We start from the raw sequence: 24,694 nt of genomic DNA, 5'->3' as shown, positions 1-24,694 counted from the left end.
ATACGCTGTCCAAACCAAAAAACTGGAAAGCTACACAAGACCTTTCTCTTCAGCAGACCATTTCTTTCTTATTTATTTTTTTCTGAAGAAATACTTCTCCATACCACCCACATTCACTTCCAGGCTAATTATACTTTGAAAGATAACGACCATAAAGATGATTACAGTTGAGTCAAGGGAAGGCCTAGTCAAATAAACAGGACAACTTCCCTAGGTCCATCTCTTCACTTTTTTCCACTGGATGATGAATCCCAAAACCCATACAGCCACACACCTTAGAAAAACCTAAAACAACCTTTGTTTCCCTTTTTTTCTTCCTTTTTGCCACTCCTGTACATTTCCAGCTGCACCCTCCCCAACCTATAAATTGCCAACCAAACCCTCCTCTTCACCCTGGTTACAGGACAAAAATCCAAATGACCCACCACCAGTACTTAAAAAAAAAAAAATCCAAGAACAAGAACCGAGTGCCCAATATCATGCCACTATCCATCTACAATGCAAAAAGCAGGACGGAAGGCAGCTAACTGTATCTCTCGTACAAGTTTACCTACGTAAGCAGTCCCGTCCTCCCCCTTCCCTCCCTTGCCATTCCTTCTCCCATTCTCTTTTTCACTCCACACCACAAGACCGTGGATGTTCTGCAGACAAGCGTTTCACAGTGAGGCCATATGACCTCAGAGAGTTAAAAGCTCCTTTTGACTTTAGCACCTTCTGAAGCGTGTGAGGAGGATGCCTAACCCTGCAAAGTTCTCAGCATTTCCAGCTGCCACTGATTCAAAGAGAAGCTCTGGGCACTCCATTTTGAGCTTTACAATATCAGGATAATAAATTGCTATTATCTCTTTTTTAATTAATCTGTGGTGATTTTCTATAAACCCACACCTTGTGAGTCTAACTGTTCTGCTTTGTTAGTCTGATACTACCTATCACATTATAAAAGGACATTCCTGTACAAACAGAGTAGGACCCTAAATATCTTGTTCTTGCATAGAATAAATGTAATGCTGCATATTTGGATAAATCACCATATCAAGCAGAAAGAGAGACACCCAGAAGAAGTACCCCCAATGACTTGACTAAAATGTCTTTAAAGATTTTTTTGATATAACTGTTCTGAGAGTGTGTTTTTCTTGTAGTCTAGCTTTTTTAGCATACCAAAAAGAGCCAGTATTTACCTAAAGCAAAATATTTTAGTTCAGTTCTTTGCCATTATTTATTCTAGTCCATTTGTCACATCTCTATAGCTTATATCATTATTGACACAGCTATATGAGTAATAACATGTATCATGCCTCTATCTTTCTGTACACAACTCATATAAAGAAGATAGGATAGTTCAGCCAAATGAATAATTATTAAGGGTATACTTTCAAAAACCAGAAATCAATTGTTCATCACAATAATTGACTGTGGTCACTCATTACATCTCTGCTGTATATCCTGCTCTGCTTTATAGAAGACATGTTATAACAGCAGGCATTACGAAAATACTGCAGAAGTTTCAGCTTTCAAAGATAAATATGCTAGTCTTTTGCAATGTACGATAAAAAGATTAAAACAGTCACAGGAAAAAAAGAGGACAAAACAAAAACCAGTGCTGGTTTGCTGGTATAGTGACATACTGTTCTGATACACCTCTTTTGGGATTTGTTTCTCATACAATCTGATAATGTTTATTACTGGTGCTCTCTTGCAACCAACTTCTACTAAACATTCAGAGGTTCTGATCGTCTGAACACAATGGAAGACACCAAATGCAGATGAAGCACAGTTGTAGAACTGAAGGATGCAGATACCTAGCAGGCATATAAAATTGTCAAAATAGGATAACAAGCAGCTTTATACGCCTTTGGTGTATGGCGTTTGGAGCTTTGGAGTGTTATGGCCATAATATGTTGCTTTAACTCTATTCCCTTAATAAACTAAAAAAAAAAAAAAAAAAAAGCACCATGATCCAAGTTTTCAGACTCAGTAAAGCCCATTAACTAAAAAGGAATTAAAGAAGAAATAAAAACAGGGTCCATAAACAAAGAGGCAATCAAAAGTTAAAAGATTAATTTCAAACCTCTCAATCAGTGTATCTGGGAAACCCAGTAGCTTAGCTTGTCCAGCTGAAGTGTGTAAAGGGACAGTATGAATCTCTTTCTGTTTATTATGCTGAGTGCCTTACCTTAAGATTAGATTTGGAGAGGAGTCTGTGGTCTTCTTGCCTATCCAGATACCTAGATAGCCTTCAATGACTATACTATATAACCTGTAGGGTACTACCTGTGCCACTCCTTATCCTACAACAGCATCCAGCAGCAAGGTTATCTTTTAGTCAATATTGCTTCTGTTTCACAGGACAAAAAGAAAATGTACATTTCAATTTGGGTTATTAGCAATGTAAAATACATCCTACTACCAACCAAATGTAACACATAACAGTTATTCCAAAAAAAAAAAAAAAAAAAAAAGACTAAACTATACTAAAATGGCCCAAAATCTATTATTGAATTGATGTCATGTACACCCATTTCAGTTTAACATAATTGCTTCTTCATTCCCGAAATATGAAATCAGTCCAAGGGGACTCCAAGATATGCTGTATTTTCCATGTTTCACTTCAATAAAATATTACAAATACGTTACCATGTATCTGGGATTTTTTCTGCAATCATCACAACAAACCAATGTTTTCATAGTGTCGCCACAAACCGCAGCTATTACCTCATACAAAAGCACAATGTTTTGGCAATGCAGTGCAAATAGTAGGAACAACTTCACCATCATCTTCCAAAATAGTTCTTTGAACACATTTCCCAAAAAACAGTAGCAACAAAAGCTCTGCCACTTCATTCCTTCCCTCCACCCTCTTGATGAATGAGAAGAAAAGCAGTGAAACAAGCAGTGCCCTCTCCTATCTCCTTGTTCTTAAAGAGGCTCTGGATCACAGTCATCCACAGCTAAATCACACTGAATTCAACAGGAAAAATTCCAAAACCTGGAGAAATTACATCATTTAAGCTGAACATTCCAGGCTTAAGAAAAACGGACTGTTTAGTATCTGCCTATACCATATGTTCTAACCAAGTCATGGGGAGGGCTGGGGCAACGCCTAAATTATACCAAATCAGTAGTACCCCATTTTAATGTGGAAGCGACATTGTCAGTTACAGTGGCAAAATACAAAGATAAGGTGAAAAATCTTTTGTTAGTGTCCTGATCTTGTAAGCAAATCCAAAACCTCCAGAACTTCAAAGGAGTCAAAGCCACTCAGAGCCTAACAGGGCTGGCCTTTATTTGTGTGCTCAATCTACCATATTCCTTCTCAGACTTTACTCAAAATGGTTTCAAGCAACTTACTGTTAATAAGGATTAAACCTACTTAACTGAAGTATTTCCAGAGATCACATCACTATCAGGCCTGATTAATGGGTCTTGAAGTCTACAGCAGCAAGGCTGCACTCCTTATATATTCTAAATATTATATTTGCATTCTGGATTCTTTCTCAGTAAAAACCAGTGCATGCAAAATAAATTCCACAATCCCACATCTTGTATACAAAGGGCATCACACATATCCTGCGACTTAAGCTATTCTCCTGAAATTATCTTAGTCTCACACAATCACACTTCAAACACCCCATATGTCCAGTTTGGTTATTCCTCCTTTAAAAAGCTAATAAATGTAATACTTAGATGCAACTCTATTCCGTCTAAAAAAAACAATTATCTGCAGTACTTTGTGCCAGGAAAAGCATCAATAGGAATCATTAACAACACTTCCACTTTATTTTCTTGCCGTTTAATGGGCTCAGTCCAACACCCAAGTTAAGCCAATGAGAGTCTTACAATTGTTTTCAGTAGGAGCTGGACAGAGCCTTATCATCATACATGAATGTGGGGCTTGTGCAAGGAGGCTGAAGGACAAGCATAGCCTCTGTTCATTCACACAACGATACTGCAAAGACAGAGGAAGAACAAACTTCCCGCGATGTTCCTACTACCCAGAGCTGCAGAGGAGCCACTAATAAAAGCTCAGGAGGTGAGAGCGAACAGTGCTCTCTGGACTTACTTGCTCCTTCTCCTCTTTGACTACCAGTAAGGGCACCAAACTCATTTGCTGAAAACCAGACTGACACAAGGCACTTGGCACCTGGTGAGAAGCAACTTTTAGTTATTACTCTCCTGAAGTGTTTTTAAGAATGTAAAAACACAATACAAGACTCACCCTTGGTGCTATATGTACCCTCCTATTCAACAGGGTTATTTCCATCTCAAAGAAAAAACAAGTCATATGCACAATAGTTCACAATTACAATGCACGTGTATTGCTTTATTGAACTCTACTTGATAAATGTGTCTAAAAATGTAAATCAATTTATTTCAGGCACTCACTTTGATGTTTCATACAGATAAAAATAAGGAGAGACAGAGAAAAATAAGGAGAGAGAAAAACAAGCTCTGATTTTCTCCCCAAACACCCCTGGAAGTGGTATATTTCCAAACAGATTAGATGCATGAGCCAAACTATTAAAAACATTTAATGCCCCCAAATTCTAAAAGGACACACAAGTTTTTTGTACTAGCTGACTGACATGCAATTCTTTCACACACAATTTTTTACTTCTTCACAAAAATCATGCACTCTACCTACACACACGTTCATCCTTTCCTCCTGCTTTCAGTGTTAAATATAACATCAGAATCTTTGAAAATACAGATGTGATATAGCCTTTGAAATGTAGAAGCCAACTTAATTCTGGAGACTTTAAAATCTGTACCTAGGGCTTCCTGGAAGGTACAAGCAGCACATAATGCTTCAAGGGATTTCCAAAGTCCTTGTACCAACATGCGCCTGACCCTACTTTCCCTCACACACTGGAGAAAGAAACTGTCAGGCTGACAGCCTGTAGCCATTTGGTACCTGCATATTGTGAACCTCATTTTGTTTTCAATTATGACAATGACAGCCCACAAAGAGAGCTGAAGTCCAACCTTTGAACCTGGTCATTTATACCCAGCTTTAATGCAAACGCAACTGTAACCTGATAGTAACAGTGAACTGTCTGAAAATCAGGAGAAGGAGCCACACTACATCTCCCGAGTGCATCATCCCCTGCAAACCACCCTCTCTCCATCTCAAGGTTTTTGTAAGTTGGATGTCTAAACATAATGGGAAGGGTGACACAAGGCAGCAGTTTGTTTAAAACCAACAGGAAGAGACCAGAAAGAGACAGCTAGAATTTGAGCGGTGGAAAGAAAAGAAAAAAAAAAAAAGGGGGGGGGGGAAGAAGGGAGAGAGCAAGCTATTTGTTCAGTCCTTACTAACAGCATGAGGGAACTTAGCCTTAACAGCGTAATCAAATTAAACAGTTCAGGGAGCTGCTTTGAAAGCTGCCATTTTAATAAAAAGGGGGACAATTGGCAGGTTGTTTAAAACTATAGCTGCACTCTTGTACCCTCTGCCTCCTCCTTCTCCCAACGCTCCCTCCCACACCACCAACTGCCTTCTCAAATTTACCTTGCCATGCACTCACTCCAGAACTCCCTTCCAACCACTGCGGATTGGAGGAATCTACAGAAAATAAATTGACAATAAATATGACTATATTACCTAAAGGGAGGAGGAGGGGAAGCAAAGAAAATGACCAAATTGTTGACATTGGTCAAGGAGACTTTCCCCTCTAAAATTTCCAAGAACACGAGGGCTGAATAGCAAAGGTTTCATTATGAATCCACTCATAGTGTTTCTTACAGAATTTTTTCTCATCCGTCCCTCAATACAGGAGCTTATCCTTGTTCAATCATTAACGCTGAACAGCAGATAGGCTGTTATTTCCCACTCCTGAAGAAACCCGTTCTATGGGATGCGACATGAAGAACTGTTTCACTAATAAGATGGTTAAGTAACTTCAGTCGAGTTTCTATGGGAAGGCATGGTGACACAGTGGCTGGACAACTGGCTTTCTTTCCATCCAGATCACCACTTAAAGGGCCTCAGAATTTTCTTAAGCTTAATAGATTTATTGTTTTAATCTCTACCTGTGCGAATAACAGCGCTCCCCATAAAAATGTAGAAAGCATGCCTGACTGCTTGGGGCGAGAAGATGAAAAAAGAGCTGAGGAAGGAAGAGACAGGATAGGAACAATACAGAGGGCTGCAAGTCTATTAGCTCGTTAGGGCTATAACCTTAATACTTTTAAGGCTTATTTCACACACATTTTTTAAAAACATCAGATTTTTGCTGTCCGTACATTATGATTAACCTAAAACTATGCAGAAGCTTTTGAGTTTCCAGTAGTATCATCATTTTATCCATAGAGATCCAACTTTATCTTTCTTTCATCATCTCAGATGTTCTCTGCAAAAAGACAGACTCACGCAAATAAAAAGTAATAGTTAAAAGCCATACTTTCTCAAGACTATGTAACACAGAAAAAGGAAATCTTTATAGAATGAGAGTGTAAATAACAATTAGTCCTTCTATTCATCCTCCGGGCATCTCAGAAGCAAACAATCCACCAGCCCTACTTTTTAATAAAAAGTACATTTATTGAGAAAAGCATCCAGCAACGTTATGATCTGACATCAGCAGCTCTCTAGACACAGCAGCAAGGAACCTTTAGCCCTGTCCAAAGGTGTTAACAATGCAGTACTAATGTGACACGGCACTAAATGGATGGCCAAACACAGAGGCTTTATTATATGAAGGAGGTTGCATTTTCGTCATCTTTTTCCAAATGTGCACCTAAGGGAAAATACTATCAAACCGTTTGAAAGAAAAGCAAAGAAGAAACATATTTTGTCCTACACATTTTTAGGATAAATCTAGCAAAGGCAAAGAAATAATACCTAAATTGCTAACAGAGTGAAAGCTCCAAATATTTTTTATTTTTTGTACAGTGCATTTTCTTCTGCCTAACCTACCAAGAGTAGAACACGGACTGGTCAGAGTATCAAATTAATACATATTCAAATCTTCTCCTAACTTTCAATTTTTTTTTAATATATTTCATTAATAGGCTTTTACCAAAGATTTCAGTCAGTCTCGTTCATTGTAAACTTTTAAAGAGAGAAATTGGGTCAAAATTATTGTATTATATGCCTGGAATCTATGCTATCAACTTTACTTTCCACCACTGCACCGCTAAAGGAAAACTGCGGTCCTGATTTAAAGCTGTAAATTCAGATCAAATGGGAAAGTGTTAAATTCAGAAGGGCTTTTGGTCCATTAACTTCCATGCTGATTTGACACGCTCTGCAGTGCTTGGGCAACAGACTCTGCTATACAACGTATTCCTAAGCAAACAGTGCTTTGTGTCATAAACCATCTGGGGTGTCAGTTCTAAGGGCCACTCATCTAAACTCCTCTGGTAGACTCAGAAATGCTGAGGTGCAGAACAGAAACTTTTCTTCACTACCAAATCCCTTTTGCAAGGGTAAGGAGACGCTGTCGTTGGAGGAAGGACGGAAGGCACAACATTTTGGCTAAGGCAGTTGTTTTCATTATTCCACTGAAGAAAACCATTGGCTACACAAGCTTTCTAAAAACATTATGATTTTTCTAAGGTACCAATAAAAGTGACACCATTCATAACCTGGACAGTGCTCCCTTTCATATCAGAGCCTATAGTTGCAAAGCTAAGTGCCAAGCAGATGGTTGAAATCTGTTTTGTCTAAAAAGTGTGTGCGCACACGCGTTTTTTTTAAATCGAGTTCTTTGTATTCACATTCAGGCCTAGGTTCTAGCCATCAAAACACTGGCACTGAAGCAATCATTAGCAGCATTTTAGACAACTGGCAACTAAGGTATTCACAGTTCTCCACAAAATGTTCAGCTAATATCTCCCAGATGTATAATTAAGGCAAAAGATCATCTTCTTAAATTGGTATCGGTGCTTTGGATGGCCTTTCAATAGACTGCACATGTATGTAAAAAGCTATTTTATTTATCTTCTTTTTTAAATAATGTTCTAACTTCTATTAAGCTCTCATTTTTTATAGCTGCTTTTAAAAATACAGGCTTCCATGTCAGACTCTACCCAACTATAACAGCAGCAACTTCATTCATCTTGTTTTCACCTTTCTAATAAACATCAAGAAGGAAATTCTGTAAATCATTTTAGTAGTAAGCCTCTCTCTTTCTTACCTAATAACCAGTTAGCTTGTTCAATATGAAAATCTAAGGTAGGCTATGCTGCTCCGGAGGAATCTGCTCTAGACGAGGGCAGTGAGCCCTCCAAGAATCCGCTGATGGATCTGCTGCTGTTAAACCGGACAACCCATGGCAAGTCACTTCAATTGCAGGTACCTCAGTCAACTCATTTCTAAGTAGGTTATTACCACAAACAGCAAAACCAGAAATGCTTACCAGCATGGGGCTCTGCTGTCTGCCTGGGGTTCTCATGGAATCTGGGAACTGGTGACAATAATTTGCCTGGTGACAAATTAACAGAGGTCACACTTTTGACAACTGAGGTTATCAAACAAATGTATATTTGGAAGAATGCATTTTTGTGCAGCGGTCTCGCTTAAGACCTTGGTGGCCACAACTGGGAATTACTACCTTAGGAAACACACAGGGTGAAAACGAAGATTGATTTTGCGTACAATGCCAAGTCCACTGAAGCCCAGATGTTAGCCCTGGCAGAATTCAGGTACGTTTTCATCACCGCCGTTCTGATCATTCTGATCTGCCAGGGATACGTGTTGTTTAGTAGGAACAGACAGTTAACGTGTCTTTAAGCACACCAAGGCAGAAATTCTGAAATCTACAGATTTGCAGAAGCCTGCAGAAATCTCCTGATGCTTTAGAAATTCTGCCGGCATTGCAACTGATGGAAGTTCACTGCAGATTAAGGAAAGTCGGGCTTCTGCTCAGTGATCTCCTCGTGAGTCACCATTTCATGCCATCCTGGCTTACTGGGGTGAAAAACGTCAGCCTGTTTCATAGAGCTGAGGAGAACATTAATTAATTAGGCCTAGATTTTTAGGACCTGACACTCAACTTCAGTGCCATTGAGTCCAAACACTCAGAATGAATGGGCACTTTTTTAAAGGATGCCTTGACTGGCCCTATCACAAAATAGGTCTTTGTGAACACACTGCTGAAAAACTACTACTGAAACATTATGGAACATGCCTGATTATAATCCATTATCTTGAAAGTAGTCTCCCTCTTAAAAAGCTTATCAAAGAAAATAACTTAATAGCTCAGTCGTAATATTCATAATCTACAGAGATCAAATCCACCCAGGACTCCTTAGTTTATACCCATTTTCTCAACAGTGTGTATTAAGAGATGCGACATAGAGACTAGATCTACATCTACCTGCAGACCCCAGCGATTCAGCTCTACTCTTACTGAGCATACAGTTGGAATCAAGAAAAAAATACTAAAAGAGATGAGAAGGACTTTCAACATGAATAAGAAAATAATTCCTCCTTTCTAGTAAGCCTGTACTGTTTCCTTCATCTTGGATCTCTGTCACACATTTAAAAAACAGATGTCACGTAAGCGGGTAAGAATCACAATGCATTTTGTGTTCTGCAACGTGGTTTTTGCTTTTAAGCTAGTTGGTTTGCTCACTGTGGCTGCCTACACTGCTGCTCTCAGTAGAGTCTGTTCCTCACATTAATACTCTCCATGTGAAGAATTTTTTCCTGGACTCCCCTAGTGCCTGGTCCTTAGGTTATAAAACACATGACAGCTCTTGTACATACGGCTGAAGATGTTAATTGTTCTCCAGGATGAAGCCTTTACCTGATGATGTTAATTGTTCTCCAGGATGAAGCCTTTACCAGCACACACTGTCTCTCCATTTACTGCTAAAACACTGCGGGTGCTGCTACCTAACTCCAGTTCTCCGAACTTGCCTCCAGGTAGGGAGTTAGTTTAGAAGCACGCTCAGATAATTGGAGGGGCTACAGACAACATTCCCTCCCAGCCCTAACTGATGCAGCTGGGGCTGTAAATGTTTCTTTTCTTTATATTATTAATTATACTCCAAAGTCCCTATTTTACATATTTAAGTAATTTGAATATTATAGTTCATCTTGCTAGAATGAGACCTTTAGAAATTATAATTGGACAGACAGAAGTCTGTAATTTGCAGTTCTTAGGATCTCAAGAAGGAAAAGGAGGGTCTCGAGGTTAAAAAACAGGACTAACAGTCAGTATCTCTATTTTTTTATACCCACCCATGCAAATGATTTTGTGACACCATCCCTCATTTTTCTCATCTATAGGTTGAGGCTAATCTTGCTTCGCAATCTAAAGAGCACAGAAATCTTCATGATTTGTATATTAATGCTTTCCAAACGCTCTGAATTCCTAATCAAAAGACTTTATAGGAAGTATGAATCTATTATTAATATTATCAGTACTTCTAACAGTAAAGCAACTTCTACATACATACGTGTAGAAAATGTAGAGAGAGAGAATACACATGCACATACATCGCTCAATTTATAAGTTCTAAAGCATGGCTTCAGGACTGAAATCTCATTCATGAGCCATGCTAGGGATCTCTTACCTACTCTCCATTTCTGAATTTTCCCCATACAAAGACACATTGATATTACTCTAAGCTCTAAGCACAAAGGCTGCTCTGTGGAATGGAAAGAAACCTTCTTTTTTGTGTTTGTACAGTGATGGGCATAATGGGGTCCTGATTCAGGATGCCTGCACTCTACAAAAACACACTAAATCAATGACACTAATACACATGCAGATTATCTATAAAAGAGATGCATGGCATACTTGAGAGTGGCACAGTATTTTTCCCATACTTTGCATGGTATTTCACGCAAACACTATAGCCTAATATGGTTTCCTGAGTCACACAATTGATTTCAGAGTTTAGTCAAGAACAGCAAAAGTGAGCAGAACTTAGAAAACATAAGCAAAGGATGAGAGCTTCCACTGAGAAATTCTGCCAAATTCTAATCTCAGTTGCACAATCAGAATCAACTCAACATTCATAGAGTTTCAAAGATGACAATCAATACCCTTCTTTACAACACACTGACCATAAACACGTACTGAAATCTCCAAAACCCACGAGCAAAAGAAAAACCAAAGGGTGAACCTGAAAAGAGAGATGTATTTTTTACGTCCCTGTGATTTTCAAACTCAAAAGCCTGGACATACTTAACAGACACGGAAAAGAAACCTATTTGGCTTTACTCAGCAACTGCAGAAGGAAACTGTACCAAAAGAATAATGTTGCATGTTCTGTTTTCATTTGATTTCATTTAGCCTTTCAGTTCTATTTCGGTTTTGTTTCATTTAGCCTATTTTTTTTTTTTTTAAATAATCCTCATGTTTTGGTGATTCACATTTCACACCAGCACAGGAACAAGTCATGTAAATACAACACAACAAAATGACCCAGTTTGTTAATAGACATGCCAAACGGGTAAGAACATCCTTCCCTCCGCCCTTACCAACCATCACCTTCCCACACATCTCATTTCTATCCAAAAAAGCCTCTGCCCCAGTGAGGCCACAGCAGCGAAATTTAGGGAGAAAACCCTATGAATAGAAACTTGACTAAACCTTTGGAGAAAATGTTTTCAGTCTTGTTTTACAAAGTGAATGTAATGAGGCCGCTAAGGGATTTTCTGTGAAAACACAAGACTTCTCTACAGTCAAATACAGCCTGGGCAGCACTACAGCCAGCCAACACTCCCTCCTGGCACAAAGCTCCGTCAAAGTACCTCAACCCTAACTCAGGCAGGCCACCACAAAAGGCAAGAGGACACCGTACACTTCACATCATTCATTAAACATTCTCTCTCTTGAAACAAGAAATACCTCAAAATTATAAAAATTGTATGCAGAGATGCATTTTGGTCTTTCAGACTATGATGAATTTTAGCTGCATCACACTCTATTCAAGTGCAGTTTCTTTAGGATTCCCAACAAACTGAAGATAACACAACTTAATGCAACCCAGTAAATGGACATACCAAACTACAGAGAACAAACATGAATGCATCTGTACGTATGGGTACACATAATCAGGATTTTTTTAGGCTCACTATTTTAATTGGCAAAAAAGTTTGCTGAAATCTTTTCATGTAACTATGGTAAAAACAGAATAACAAAACTAAATTTTTTTTAGAACCACTAACATTTTCCTTACTCTTCGTCTTATGCTTTCTATTGAGTTGGCAATGGAAAGTAACTCAAGCTCACTGTCAGATACATTATCTTTGCCCATGCCCAACCCGAGAGATGAATGAATGAAACATGGAGCATTTTTTCACTCCCACATTAAAAAAAAAAAAATAAAAAATCAAGCTCAGCACCAAAGAAACCAAGAGGACGACAAACTATGGGTTTCTCTTTACATAAACTACATTTCTAGGTCTTTTTTCTCTAGAGCTACAAAGGTTCGTGAAGAACATTAGATGCATAGTTAAGACCATCGTCTACAAGAATAGCACACACACAGACACAGAGTTCCTCACCGCTAAAAAGAACTCTGATTATTCAGGCAAGAAAATTAAATTTCTATTCACTCTGCTTATATTTTTTGCCCCCCAAAGTGACAGAATTATGTTAAGGTTAGCAAGACAGGAACAAATATGTAGTAATAAGACTATAATATAACCACAAAGAAAAATTAGCACTAAGGTAACATTTTATGATATATTTAGATCAAACAGAACGCAGACACCCACACCTAGGAAAAAAAACAATACACAATGAATACAGTGTATATGAGCTTGAGAAAATACAAAAGCAGAAGTACATAGTAAAACAAAATAAAATAAAAGTATTATAGTTCTCAAAGAGCAGTTGCCAATACGAATTTACATCTTTTTTGAAATATCAAGTAAGTATAAAAAGGAAATCTGGAATACGAAACAGGGATTTTAGAAACAGCAAATATAATTACAAATTGAGAAATGAGAAATGTTACCCGATTAATCCCACAACACTTTTAAGGGAAACAAGGTCAAAGCCATTTCAAACTTTCAAAGCCAGCCCCAAGCTTTTTCTCATTTTCACTTAAACTGAGTTCTACAAGTCAAAAATAATATCAGCGTGTCCTTTTTTTTTTTTCTTAAGCAAGGTGACAAAAGGAAAAGTTGAAGACAAGTGCCATGCCACATCAAAAATAAGGGTTAGGAAAATGTTTGCAAATTTCTTTCAAAACAGACACATACACATCCTCCTCCAATAGCATGGGGAGCACCTCTAACGCTCCTGAACTTCATATTAACGTCTGACGATTCTAGCAACCAGAACTCAACTCCTTTTTTTCCTTTTCCTTCTTTTTCTGTTTAAAAAAAAATAAATAAATTTTGCACCTATCCTAAAAAAAGATAGGCAGCTTCTCTGAATTACCACTGCACATCTCACAATTTCCATTCACTCCTTACATTCTTTCCAAGTACCATGGCCCCTGCAAGCAGCGCTCACCAAAATTCTTCCAAAATCTTGGCTAAATTTGCTCTCTCCCAACAACTACCACACGCAGAACTTCACACTGTCACAAGGACATGTGGGCTCAGGAACAACTTTTAGAGACTCCTGGCTTCTCAGGCTGGCGAAGGCTGGGCTCGGGGCGGAGGTGACAAGCGGCGTCTCTCGAGTGGAAGCTGCGGTGGTGTGCAGGGCTCCCCACTGCCCCTCTGGCGGCCACTGGCCGCAGGCAGAGCCCGGCCCCGGCCCCAGGCGAGGCGCAAGCCACTTGGACCAAGTCAGCCCCTCGGTAGGGTGTGGGAGAGGTGGGACGCGTGACAGACCGCAGGCTAGCACCGGAACCCTCAGCAAAGGAGCGGGTGAAAACTTTATGGCCGCTGACAGCAGCGGGGTTTCGCCAGGGGGTCTGCGGGAGATGTAGAAGGTACGAACGCCATAAATCCCCGTCAGGTACAGCACGCACGACTGCTCATCCTCACCCGCTGCCCAAAGCCAAAAGCTCAAGAGAAAAACGCAACCCGTTTCAAAAGTTCGAGAAGTAAGTTCTGGTTTAGGTAATACAATAATGTGAAAGGATTTGCTTAATTTGCAGCATAGCTTTTAACATACTCAAATACAAGATCATTTTACCTTTCGTAGGACGTACAGGACACTTCACACATTTTCCAAGTTAAATAAAAATCCACATATACTTTAAAAGGGAAAAGCGCTTGGCTTCTAAGGATGCTATTTGTTAAACAAACTCCTTGCCATCAGCAGAGACATACTACAGCTATTGATTAATTGCTGTGAGTGCTTCTTTTCTCTTCACTACAGTAGCAGAATTCACAGGCACTGAATATTTCCAGTATGTACAGGTACAACATGACAACGTGGTTTTTCCCCCTCCACTTACAAGTTAATTATCCTATAACCAGGCCCGAACAAGAAATTAATAAAAAAAAAATAAATAAATAGAAAGCCAAGAGGATGTCAAACTGTCTTCTCCATGAGCTGTGAAGGCAGAGGTATCTGAGACGCAAACATGCAGGAATTCTATTCAACATTAAGAGATTTTTTTAAAGTATAGTATGAAAAGCATGCGAAGAAACTATAAATCTACCTCAGGAGGAGATACTCTTTTTCCTGTATAAATATTGTAAAAGTGTATTTTATACAGCTACAGATATATCACATTACACAGACACGTAAGCCTAACCTATCAGGAAGCTTCACATTTAAGTAACTCAATCAGATACTATATGCCTCCTAAATGATAAAGCCATAAATGCTCGTTAAAAGCTCTCTGAGAAGTAGTAAATATTTTGTAAACTAGTTATATATTTAAGAACTCCGGACAGCAAGAGAAGGAAAAACAATTCCTCTCCTATCTGAAGGTACCAATCAAACACACTATGCACATAAACATCGCAAGATGCTTGGTGGGAGAGTGTGTGTATGTGTTTGTGTGTGTTTTAATTAACTCCTTGAATGCATATGATGAGCCAGCCACCCAGAATTAGTAATGCCAAACTCCCGATTTGATTCAAATGCAATGAATACAACAGTCGAATTGTGCGGGCTGGTGTGTCACTCATCAGCTCTCTCATTTGGGCTTTTGCCTTCCAAGTCTAGTTTGCAATTTCAGCAACTGGTAAATTATTGAGATGTTCATTAAAATCCATAATCTGTAACAGTCAACTTCTTCCTCGCTAAGCATAAGCACGACAAATGAAATTAGCGCACGCGTAGTAGTCTGCAAACGCATTAATTCCTTCAGCCTTATCTCAGAGAAATAAAATCATGTTAATTTTTGTCACTGTGAAAAAATAGTATTTGAAACTTCTAACTGGCACTGTATTTATTCTTCAGATCCCAGACCCGTAGACCCACAAACATAAGCAATAAAGTCCTTTTCTCAAAACATCTCGGTGGAAGGTAACAGCTATTCAGCCCGATATTAAAGAAATCTCATTGTTTCCTTTTAAACGAAGGAATAATCACTCTTACTTCTACAGGTAGATTTTAGGAGAGTGGGACGTCATTCTGAGCAAGCCGGTTAATAGAAGGGTATTATTCTTTCTCCAAAATTCTCAGCAAACGCAGCAGCAGAAGAAAGCTTTTAGGGTAACTTTAGCTAAGAAAAGCACTTAGGAATACGCAAAGTTTCCTTTTAGGAAAATGATTTCTCCATTTGACAGTGTTGGTACAACCCCAAAATAAATTCAGTGGGAGTCTGAAATGACTCGTGCAGTGCAGCAGTGAAGCAGCTAAGTATATTTTTTTCCTCACAGCAGAGGCTTGCTTTACATCCTTGAGCCTTTCCTTTCTACAAGCTAGTCACTAGCACAGAGAACGTTTCGAGCGAACGGAACTGGTGACTGCAAATGTTAAACTTGGTTTACTGTCCCCATCCTCACGCTCCCATCCACGCCTTTTGTCTTTTCTAGTTCTTCCTTTCTTCCTACGGAAGCACAAACCCATCCTTCTTTCTTCCACAAACACTGCATACCTCTTTACCTTGAACTGGCATGTTAAAAATAAAAATGTAAAAAAAAAAAAAGGGGGGGCAGGGGGAGAAAGAATGAAAAAGAGAAAGAGAAAGGATGTTACTCTGTCTGGATGCCTAGCGTAGCCTCTCTCCCAGTCTACAGAGAAATGTAAATATGCAGTAATTAATTTGGGTTTAAGAACATTCCATACGCTAGGGACATTGTTAAGCAGTCACTTTATCCATTTTTCATTTATCAGATTTTATTAAGACATTAAAACTTTATGTTGGGCATTTCTGAGAAATTATCATTCTGTAAATTTCACAGTTGTCCACGATGTTTCTGGCCGCATTATCTCTACCTTTTTACTCAATGAAGTAAACTAACTTTCTATTGTGGCCATACTTGTTATATTTAAGTATAATGACCCGTCTTTAAAAAAAAAAAAAAAAAAAAAAAAAAGAAAAGAAAACCCAAACAACAGAGTTATTCTTCTCAAGACCTTTAAAGCCAATTCAGAGTGCCACAGGTACGTGGCAAAGTACATCCCAGAAGTTATCCTTTCCCTGTATAACAAACAGAGCAGATTCCAGTTACAATTTCTTTCTACAACGTTTCTGCAAACATCATCCCCCTCAGCTTATGCATTCTGATGCTCCTCTCAATCAAGCAGCTGAACCGCCACAAACAGAAATAAAGACGTCCAAGTAACTTCTCGGGAAAGGACCAAAACCCTCACATTTTTGGTATGGTAATTAATTATACATTCTAATTCACAAAACCTACTGCAATTTACTAGTGATGCTGAATGAATTAATGAATGTTTATTCGTCTAACACTGAGGATCATTTTCATTCCAAGCGTGTATCGCAAGTGCCCCCTGATAATGGCCACAGACACACAAGAGAAGTCCCCTTGATTCAGATCCCTTCAGTTGGGGTGACTGAAAGTTTCTGAACTGTTTGCAGTTTACCGGGATACACTGAAAGATCACAGGAAGGACAACAGGCAGAGAAGAATAACCTCCTGAGATATATACAGATGCTCCGAGATCTGAACCGAAAACAATTTCGCTTGATAAATCTTTACCCTCCTCGTAATTTGCTATTCAAGTTTAAAAGGGAATAGTGGGAGATGGATAGTAATAACAGAACTGGAGTTGGTCATGCAGATACGACATGCTGGACCCCAGTGACTGCAGAAATGTACTCCAAGAACTGTGTTTACTGAGAATCCGAGAAGATAATCTGCCGTAAGTGTCTAAAAAACAATCATCCGTGCATCATGCACATATACACACATGAACTCTGTGAGCATGTGTGTGTCTGAGGGTCTGTGCATCTTTGTGTAAGAGAAAGTGTGTTCTCTGGCTGGTTTTGGATAAACACATACACTACATGGACAGTATCTGCTCTGTGTATGTGTGTGTAACCATAGTCAAACACACGCAATGTAAACAAATGGTAATCATTAACAGAGATATTGGTTTGTATTACCAATTTCAGCTGCAGAGGGAAAATTGTAAAAAAAAAAAAAAAAAAAAAATTTATGTTCCGAGGTTCATTTTTATTGCTTCCCATTTCTACTGCTTGCTATTATCTGCATAGCAAAAGGAGAGCAGCATATTGATTATTTAACTAGAATGTTTACAAGAGCAAAGCTAGGATCTCTGAAAATGAAACGTACGTCTAAAGGGGCGGGGGAGTAGAGAAGCTCATTCTATTTCTAAGGAATATGTTTTGTCCAAAGTTATTTGTTTAGGTGTAAAATGTACATAAATATATATTTAGAATGCAGAGAGACTACAGATTTTAAAAAAAAGTCCCCCAACAGGAAAATGAAACGACTTCATTCTGCTTCACAGAGTTTACAAGCATTCTGCTGATCACGAAGTTCAAAGAATAATCGAAAGCGGTTGCTTATAAAATTCTATGTATGATCTTACTGAAGCATATGAAATACTTGTATCTATTAATTGTATGAACAAGGCAAATGCACGATCGCGATGCTAGATCAGATGTGACACCAGAAACAGTAACGGTTTCCTCAGGTAGTTGAACTAAGTTAATACAACGCACGTGAACTAAACCAATTTTGTTCTATTACCATAATGATTACAAACCAAAGAATAACGCCAAGTATTCCAAGCAAGTCTGGAAAATTAATTGTATTAAAGACAACCTTGGAGCAGTGCAACCATGCCAATTCCACTTTCTAGTAAGGAAGTATTCTAGTCGCAGAACGAGGATTGAAAGTGTTAAAATAGTTCTTTTCTGCATTTCCCAATTTTATTTTTCTCCGATCTTTTAATTCAAGCGTTCTTTCCTGTCCTTTCTCTGCATGTGTGTTCCTCAGCCCACTTAAAATGTTTTTATCTTGCCTTCTTTTCTATGCCTTTACTATCAAATTCAGTAGGTTTGAACGATGAACAGCTTGACTTAGCATATTTTTAACCAGCTGGTCTAGCACCTAGCTTGTATTGCATAGTCAGATACAACCAAATGTTTATACAGGAGGTAGCTTTCACGAAGATGAGAAAAACCTAAGTAACACGCATCCTGGTGTTCTTTTATTTACCGCTTAGAAATGAAAGTTTGGATTGTTTACTGCAGCCGCACAAGGGACTATTAATAACCTTTAGAAATTAAGCCGGAGGGAAGGGATGCTGGATCATCAATGGACGTGTGTACAAGTGCCTGAGAAAATGCTTCAAAACCTCTTCGGAGCACCAGATCATATGAAATAAGGACTAAACTCTCAGAGGTCACAAGCCCTCGCCAGTGACAGCAAAAACTTAATTCAAGGCAGGGAAGGCTCCTGCTTCAGGCAGGGGCAGACGGGCGCATCTACGTCATACCCAAACCCCGCTCGTCATACCCAAACCCCGCTCTTGACACTCTGCGAGAGAGGTGATGGCCAAAACTTGGAGGCAAGAGTTTCACTTTTTTCTTTCTTTCTTTTTTTTTCCCCTCCTCAGGCAGAAGGATGTTCTCCCGACGGAGGGCCGGGATGTTAACTTGCCTAAAAATAATCGCTTCTGCTAGATCAACAAAAGGTCATGTGCTCGGCGGAGCGCCTTCCCAAGTTTGACGGGAGGGCGAGGTTGGAAGTGGAACCCCCTCGCCTCGCCCGCCACCGGGGCATCCTCCGTCGCCCGGAGGTGGGAGTCCCCGGGCAGGGGCGGGGAGGTGCTGCCGAGGAAGGCACCTCCTCGCTCGCTGCGCCTCTTCGGCGGGCCGGTTCGGGAAGGAGGGCACGGCAGCCTCCCAGGCAGCGGAACAAAGCTGCGCACCGCCGGGGCGGCGGGGCGAGGGGCTTCGCCGGGGCCCGCCGCGGCCACGGGGCTCCCCCGCCCCGCCCCCACCCCACGCCCGGCTAGCTGACACGCCGTTTGAATAGCCAAGGTAACGCTCGGGCGGGGAGGGAGGTGGGGAGGGACACACACACACACACACACGCGGGCGGGGGACACCCAGGGCGGGGGGAGCATCTCGCCGGCCTGCCGCCGAGCGCCGGAGTTGCGCGCCCGTCCCCGCGCGTCTGTGGGAGCCTGCACCGCGGGCAGCCCCATCCGCGCACACGCGCGCCAACACGCGAGCTCCTCTAAATTTACAAAAATTTAAAAAAAAAAAATAATTAAAAAAACACCACAACAAACAAGCCACAAAACAGAACAAAAAAAAAAAAAGGGGTGGGGGGTGAAGTCCCGTCTCTCCACACACACACCCCCCTCCCAAAACGCAGCGCTCCCCCCCCCCCCCCCGCCCCAACAACTCGACTCACCTTTCAAACTCCTGAGGTAAATCAGGGTCAGTTAGCATGCTGGAAAAGCACAATTTCCCTTTGTCACAGCAGCCACCTACGGTCGCCTCCAACTGAACCTGTCAAGTGAGTCCAAACCTTCTAAACCGATTGATTTTCTCTCTCTCTCTCTCTCTCTCTCCCTCTCTCCCCCCCCCCCACCCCCCCCCGTCTCCCTCCCTCCCTCCCTCTCCCTCCCTCCCGGCTCGCTCGCTCTGAGCGAGGACTCCTTGACCAGTCTCTTAAAGGGGCAGCGCGCCTCGCAGCAGGCTGCGCCCACAGCTCCCCCCGCCGCGCCTGACGGGCGCTGGGCAACCGCCGGCCGCCTGGCCCTCGCCTCTCCCTTCTGCTCGCCCGCCGCCGCCGCCCGGCAAAAGTCAACTCGATTAATGTCCTAAAAAAAATGGGGGTGGGGGGGGTGGTAAATGGGGGGAGGGGGGGCGGGAAGCGCCCGACAATCCACCTAAACCGGCAAACCAGGAGCAAATCCCCTGCGCTGAGGAAGATCAGTGGAGAAAGAAGATAAAACAAGAGCGGACTGATTAAATTGAAACAGTTATCAACTCTCTCGGAGTTGAAATAGGGGAGAAAAAGATTAGACATAAAAATGTTACCAAAAGGCATTTGTGCTCCGCAGAATTTTCATTCCTTTCTCTTCCCCCCTCCCTCTCCGCTCTCTCGCTTTCTCTCTCCCTCTTTCTCTCTCTTTGGGGAGGGGAAAAAAAAAAAAAAAGAAAAATCCAAACCACCCCGCACAACAATCAGGCATTGTTCTGAGGGAAGAAAAGCAACTTTGACAGATTGAAATATAGCAGAGGCCCCTTCAAGGAAACCTGTAAACAACTTGTCACTCACTCTGTCGGTCTCACTGTTAGCTCTTGCTTTCCACAAAGTGCTGCGAACCGTCCTGGCAACAAACCCAAAGTTTCCTCAGCTCCAAACTCCATCAAACAGCCCTGTTGTGTGCAAGGGAAAAGGTAGCCGCATGCCAAAACAGCGGGCGCGCACGCACACACACGCACAAAACAACAACAAAAATAAACTTTTCCTTTCCTCTACTAGGGCTTTTCTTGTTTTCTTTTTACCCCCCCCCCCCCCCCCCCCCCCCCCCCCCTTATCCCCTCTGGGTGAGCGAGAGGAGTCCCTCCGCTGTGGATCTCTCCGACTCCCCCTGCCCAGACAGCCCCAGATAACAAGGTGGACGGAGCGCGGCGGCAGAGCCCCCTCGGCTGCCTGGCGGAGCGCAGCCTCCGCGGCACTTCCAATTACCGAGATAAAAATCTGGCAGGCGGGGAAGGCAATCAGGTAATGGACCTTTGACACGCGGGGACGGAGGCGCGGGCAGCCGCCGCCGCGGGGCCAGCCCCGCATCCCCAACCCCGCATCCTCAACCCCGGCGGGCCCGGGGGACTCCCGCCCCACCGCCCGCTCCGGCGGGGAGGGCTGCGCCGCCCGAGCCCGCCCCGGCGGGGAGAGGGGGGCAGCGGGGCGGGAGAACGCCGCGGTGAAATTCCCGTCCAAAACCCCGGGGATTAGCCGGGGGCTACTCTGGAAGCGGAGCGCACAATGCCTCAATAGTCTGCACGGCCCATGTCCAGCCTGGCACTGAGCTCGGAGCAAAAGGGGGGGGGGGGGGGGGGGGGGAATAAAGGGAAAAAAAAAAAAAAACTGGTCTCCCTGTTCTTTAGCACACACATGCATACACACCCCCACACAACCACATATCTATACTCCATTCTTTCCAGTTCCCCAGCCCTAATTCCTTTCTCTCTTCTTTTTTTTTTTTTTTTCCCCTCTAATTTGCAGCTGGACAACATTAAGGGCCTTTAAAAACCACGAGGCTTTGACCCCACAACAGTTTGATTAGGTCCACCGCCCCCTCTCTTCCCCTCTTATCCCTACCTCCCAGTGACACGGAGAAAGCAAGTTTACTTTCTGAAATATATACACATATTCGCACAGAGTGGCCACAAAATGTTCAACATTTTCATGCTCACTGGCTTAAAAAAATTCCAAATAGAAAAGCTTATTATTTTCATTAATATCCAATAGCTATACTGTTTAATTAGCTCCTTTTCCCTCTCAATGCATACATTATAAACCAGCAGGCTCACACAGGGGCCAGTCAGTCCAGTGTTGGCACAAAGGCATCATCAGCTAGAATCCTGGGATGATCATTTAAACCACCGGTAGCAAACCCGCTTCTAACGGATGCACATCGTCCCCAAAGAGCATCAGACCATTCACGAAATGAAGCGCCGAAGCTAAGTTTGCAGAGGCGCCTTCACTGCAGTTCACACAAGAGGATCTGCGACTGCCTTACACCACCACCACCGCGCTCGGAGAGGAGTCGCGTACAATCTGTCAACTTCTGGTGTGAGGTGGATCTAATGGCTCCTCACTGTGGGGCAGCGTAAACTGACTTCCTTCAGTAGCCCCCACCAAATAATATTTTCCACAGAGGTCCATTCATAGGAGCCTGACAAACCTAGTTAATATGTACACGGATTTTTCATTCGTTATTTAGTAACTAGCCCTTTTAGGACAGCTATGAAGTAGACATTGAAAAGGCAGCAGATGATTAAAAAGAACAATTCCAAATACTTTCTCTTTCATCTGAGGGTCTCAAACCATGTTAAGTCTCACATTACTCCTCTGCAGGTAATAAATATAATTAGGGCTGATTCCAAAACTTTATTTGTATTGAAAAGTATCTCACTCCGCAGGGGCTCCATTCAAATCAGCAAATCTCTGTGTGGAGTAGGAGGCTACTTAGTAGGAGAATTTGGCTTCAAATAAGGAAACTGAGATGCAGGCAGGCTTAGTAGCTTGCCCAAGTTGACACAGTTAGCCAACTCCAGCAAAAGGATGAGAAACAAAGATCCCATGTGCCTCACAGTCAACAACAGTCCTTACGCTGCCGAAACGTATATATTTTAGCTGGTTTTCCCACAAAGGCATGATTTTTACATCTACTATTTGGTTAAAACATACTTCATTGCTGTATTCACATTTGTAGGGCCCCTTTTCTTGGTCTTTCATTTTCCCTTTGATGCACTGTTGCCCATCCATAAATGCTGTTCCTTCTCTGCCACTTCTTGTTTTGCTTCCCCTACGTCCTCACACTTGGCCTTGGGAGAAGTTTGCGGAGAGATGCGACTCAGAAGCCCCAGCTGGAGGGAAACTAAGACCACCTTTTATTCAAAAAATTTTCAACAGTTTTGGCAACAACCATATTTTGACCGTACGTTAGTTCCGCTCAGCCCTCTGACCTCATATGCTTTTTTCAACTCAGCTCCACTCCACAACCGCCCTTCTTCTACCACGTCCTTCCCTTGTCTGTTCACATATATTTACCCCTTCCTATATCATTTCCTATTTGAGCTTTGTCAGGGCAATGATCACATACTCCTCCAAACTGGTATTATGCCTAGCACAATGGGGCTCCATGGTTGCTGGCTCTCAGCTAATATGATTATAAACCTGAGCAATCACCATCGACATCAGGAATTATGGAAGAGGACATTGGCTAGACTAGGAAGAAGTACAAAGAACCATAATAAAAGCAAAGAAATGTATAGGGGGAAAAAACAAAGATAACTGGGCAAGAGGGAGAGCTGAGAAGGGGAGAGGAAATGGAAGAAAGGAAGGAAGTAGAGATCATTCCCCTGAATGCTTCTGACATGAAACCTTCTTTTCCCTTACCCTAGTTTACATTTATTCTTATCCCAATATGTTTTGTCCTCAGATACCTACCCCTTCCCTCCCCAGTTTCCTTCATTTTACATTTTTTGCAACTACAGAGCTCCCTCTCCCATCTGAGTGAGGGGAAACAGAGTTGGATCCAAAAAAGGAGGAAAAAAAAGTTAATATTGCATTGTATTACTGTGTCATTGTATTGTTATTACTGGTTCATTAACAGTCTGTTGCAGAGACTTACCAATAATATTATGTTATAATTTTCTCATATGTTCAACTGCAATCACAAGAGGGAGAAAAAGCAAGCTAAACAAATGGTTTGAGGGAATCTCTGAAACCTTTCTACAAATCGTATCGTATTAACTGTATGACTTGCTTTTTAGAAATTGCCAGGACATATCACAAAGGCCACTATCATATCAGAAAGTGGAAGAAGGGAGGAACTGGGATAAATAACCAGACTGAGAAAGAAGAAAACGTATGTAATATGCAACTGTCCAGTTTTTAACTTTTTCTATTCCTGAAACTTTTGATTAGTAATAGTAAGCCCTGATGCCCCTTTTTGTAATTAGGACCCGCTCGGTAAAAGCCACTTGCAACACAGGAGATCCACGTTCAGTTCTCTCAAGTCTCTTCTCCAACTGAAAATTCAGGATACAAGTTCAAATATCTTCAACTGATGAGAAAAATGCAACCACCACCCCCCACACACACCTCCCCAGCAGTTCAGTGAATCTGCCTTTCTCTTGCTTTGCTGCCTTTAAGGGGTGCCCAAAACAAACAAGTCTAGGTAAAAGAGGACAATTTGGGTTGAACTAAACAAAAAAGCTCTGATTTGCATTTGAGTGAGGAGAAACAACTCAAATCATAAAACTCCTATGTGAATTTTTGTGCTTAACTGATTTTTTTGTCACTCTTGTGGTTCTCCAGTTCAATAGGTGAACAACAAAAAAAAAAAATAAAAATCAAGTATCCACCCAGCTCAAGTTAGAAATACCGTAACTCTGGAATATTGCGTAGACAGAATCCACAGGTCTTTATACAAGCGTATTGGCAGAAGGAAAACTTTAAATGAAACAATAATTTATTTGTTTTAAATCATCAAATCATAGTGCTTCAGCTTAGTGCCTTTGGCACATAGTGCAATACAGTAAGTAAAGGAAGTGCTGGGAAAAAAAAAAAAAAAAGAGCTTTTCGGGTTTTGTTGTTTCCACTGTAGGTTTTAATAATAGAGACCTACAAAGTCCAAGGAAATGTAAGATGTTCCACAGAATGATTTACTGGAAATTCTCACAG

General features: G+C 41.4%; 1 protein-coding gene across 5 annotated transcripts in view; it reads right to left on the bottom strand.

Moving 5' to 3' along the window:
- SOX5 (SRY-box transcription factor 5) overlaps positions 1–19,835 on the bottom strand; it is a 293,938-nt gene extending 274,103 nt beyond the window's left edge. For all 5 annotated transcript variants that reach the window (XM_082498315.1, XM_082498314.1, XM_082498316.1 and 2 more), the window contains exon 1: positions 19,682–19,835. In XM_082498315.1, the coding sequence (XP_082354441.1) occupies positions 19,682–19,719 (38 nt within the window). In that variant the 5' untranslated portion in view covers positions 19,720–19,835. The remainder of the gene's footprint in view (positions 1–19,681) is intronic.
- Positions 19,836–24,694: the final 4,859 nt, after the last annotated feature.

Source organism: Vanellus vanellus (genome assembly GCF_965231255.1).
Source record: "Vanellus vanellus genome assembly, chromosome: 1".
Taxonomy (NCBI): Eukaryota; Metazoa; Chordata; class Aves; order Charadriiformes; family Charadriidae; genus Vanellus; species Vanellus vanellus.
This window is presented reverse-complemented; position numbering and strand designations above follow the sequence as displayed.